This window comes from Pteropus vampyrus, unplaced genomic scaffold (genome assembly GCF_000151845.1).
Source record: "Pteropus vampyrus isolate Shadow unplaced genomic scaffold, Pvam_2.0 Scaffold398, whole genome shotgun sequence".
Lineage (NCBI taxonomy): Eukaryota > Metazoa > Chordata > Mammalia > Chiroptera > Pteropodidae > Pteropus > Pteropus vampyrus.
The window spans coordinates 294,373-297,319 of record NW_011889179.1 but is presented as its reverse complement, the minus strand read 5'-3'; the positions used below and the strand labels follow the sequence as shown (position 1 = coordinate 297,319).

Genomic DNA, 2,947 nt, shown 5'->3' with positions numbered 1-2,947 from the left:
ATAGACCGTAGACCTAAAAGTAGAGCCTGAAATTCTAAAACTTCTAGAAGAAAATGTAGGAGAAAATCTTTGTGATCTTGAGTTAGACACAAATTTCTTAGCTGCGACGTGAAGCATGATCCATAGAAGGAAACATGATAAAGTGGGTTTCATCGGAATCGAGAACTTCCGCTTTTTAAAGACGTCTATAAGAAACGAAAGAGAAGCTGCAGACTTGGAGGAAATATTTGCAAATCACGTGTCTGATAAAGGACTTCAGACAGAATACATGAAGGACACAAAGCAAAATGGATCACAAACACAAACGACCTAACGAAACGAGGGCAGAAGTTTTGAACAGACATTCTGCCAAAGGAGATAAACAGACGGCAAATAAACACTTAAGAAGTATTTGACATCCTTCCCCACTTGGGGCACCAATTGAAACCCCGGAGGATTATTGCTACGCATCAGCTGGAAGGGGTAACGCAGAATTCCAGAGTCTGTGGGGTAACTGGACGTCTTGTGCGTTGCTGGTGGGAACGCCGAGCCGAACGGCCAGTGTGGAAGGCCGTTCGCTACTTCCTTAGAAAGTTAGACATGTTTATCCCATACCTGGGCATTTACTCAGGTGCAATGACCACCTGGGTTCACACAAAAATCTGGACGCGAACGTTTCTAGTGGCTTTTTTGTAAACTGGTGCGTGCATGGACTGTGTCGAGCCACAGAAACACTGCCAGGCAACGAGAAGAAACGAATTATTGATCAACGCGGGAGGCTCTTCAATGCGTCATGCTGTGTGAGAGAGAGCAGACCCCCGAAGCTACACAGGGCCCCGGGCGGACTCGTCCCTTCCTGCCTGCATTCATTCGGTGGGTGTTTATTAAATGCCTACTGTGTACCAAGCACCACCGCAGGCCCTGAGAGTTCATCCGTGAACAAAACGCACAGACACCCCTTCGCTCGTGGCGCTCGTATTCTTGGTAGAGAAAGACAATAAACGGGCAAGAAGCTACGTGGTGCGTCAGCCTGGGGACGGTGGCGTGGGGGGTGAAATCAAGCAGGTGCAAGGATCGGATAAGCTGCGAAGGTCAATTTTAAATGCCCCGGTTTAGGGCATGTAAATGCCTTGGCCAAGGACGTGCCCAGGGCGTGTGCTGGATGAACGATGCGTGAGAGAGAACATTCTGGGGTTCGGGCTGCTCCCCGCAGCCGCACACGACTTCCTGCCCGGGAGGATGGTCGCTTCCCTTCCGGTCACCCACCCCATCGCCGCCAGTGAGGATGGCCACGTGCTGCGTGCTCGATCCTACCCACGCGTCCTCACACCAACCCCAAGAGGCGGCAGGACAGAGAGGGACAGGAACCTGTCCCAGCACACGCAGCCTCGGCAGAACGGTGCCGGTTCAGACCTGCGCCCCGATCCCGAAGCCTGCAGCCCGGGGAGCTTGGCCTTTCACACGGAGCCTGGGCGGCGCCACCTTTTCGAGCATCTCACATGGGGCCACAGGTTTGATGAGACCCATGATCTCACCCCGAACTCGCATCCCAGCCCCGCCAGGACCAAAACTGAATGTATTTTTAAATTCAGAAAAACGTTAAGAACCGGCTAGGCGAACAGCTGCGGACGGGGCATGGTCTCGCCTTAGAAGCCATCGCAACGTGGCGGAGGACACGGGCCTGACGACACTCATGGGGACGACGGCGTGCAGACCAAAGTCACGGGATTCAAAGGCGGGAGCAGAGGTGCTTCCAGAACCGCCCTCGGGGAGATCGCCGCTGGAGTTAGCTCGGCACCCACCCTGGGAGAGCCTGGGGAGGCCCCCCAGCCCCACGGAGGCCACCGCCAGCCTGGGGGGCTCAGGGGGAAGGGGCGAGCACCTGCAGACTCTGGTGCCCGCTCAGGACACGGGGGACGCTGGGGCCGGAAGGCCATGGAGGAAGCGGAGGCTCAGGGAAGCAGGCGGTGGTCTGCCCACCCGCCCGCCCGACCGCTCACCCGCACATCGGTGGGTGTGGGCTGACACGTGGCTAGTGACACCTCTGGCCCTCACGAGCAGTCTGCAGCCACACGGCTGCGTGACGGCAAAGCCTGGGTTCTGATCCAGGCTCCCTCCTTCCCGGCCGCCTCTCCGCCCACCCAGGACTGCAGGGGGTGCCCAGCCCTGCACCCCTCCCCAGCTGCTCCCGGCGGCGGGAACCCTCCCTCCTCGGCTCCGGGCCCGGGCATCAGTCCTTGCTTTCCCAGAGAGAGGGAGAGGCCGGGCGCCCAGGAGAAGCAGGGCTTCGGGCCCTCTCCTCGGCTCCCACACCTCCTGGCCTGGTGCTGGGCTCACCTGGGGTTCTGGGACAAGCCCGATGACGCCCTCTCAGCCGTGGTGTGGCTGTGTGGCTTTTCCGCATGCTGCCTGTCCATGTCGGGGTGTGGTCTGGAGAACCCACAGGCCCCGGCCGCCAGCTCTGTCCTCGTGCCCAGGGGGGCAGCCCTATCTCTGGGCATCTCCTCCCCAGCCCCACCAGCCCTGACCTCACCCCCGAGGTCACAATGGTTCTAGTGTCCACTTCCAGGGACAGCGGTGTGGGACCAGGCACCGCGTTCCCAGTGCGACCTTGGACCCAGCCCTCCCATCTCTGGTTCTCAGCTGTCCCTGGAACATCTACGGAACCAGCGCCAGCCGACACCTCGACTGCAGCCTGGTGAGAGAGCCTGAGACGTGGGGGTCCCTGACCCGAGAAGCCGTGAGACCGTAAACGTGAGTTGTTCTAAGCACTAAGCTTCGGGGTTGTTTGTTACACAGCAGTTAGGTAACTACTACATGTTCTGTGCCAGAAAGAGCGGCAGAGTTAGGGTTCCGTGTGACTCCCCACCACACTGGGCCATGGTCCAGTTGCATAGCCGCAGAGCGGAGCTGGGTCCGGGAGGCAGAGCGGGACCGCCAGCATGAGCCCTTGTCACCGTATTTGGCT

General features: G+C 58.7%; 1 protein-coding gene across 1 annotated transcript in view; it reads right to left on the bottom strand.

Moving 5' to 3' along the window:
• Positions 1 to 2,396, bottom strand: part of MROH5 (maestro heat like repeat family member 5) — a 44,513-nt gene extending 42,117 nt beyond the window's left edge. Inside the window, exon 1 of the mRNA XM_011380627.1 lies at positions 2,317 to 2,396. Coding sequence (XP_011378929.1) covers positions 2,317 to 2,396 — 80 coding nt within the window. The remainder of the gene's footprint in view (positions 1 to 2,316) is intronic.
• Between the last annotated feature and the right edge of the window lie 551 nt (positions 2,397 to 2,947).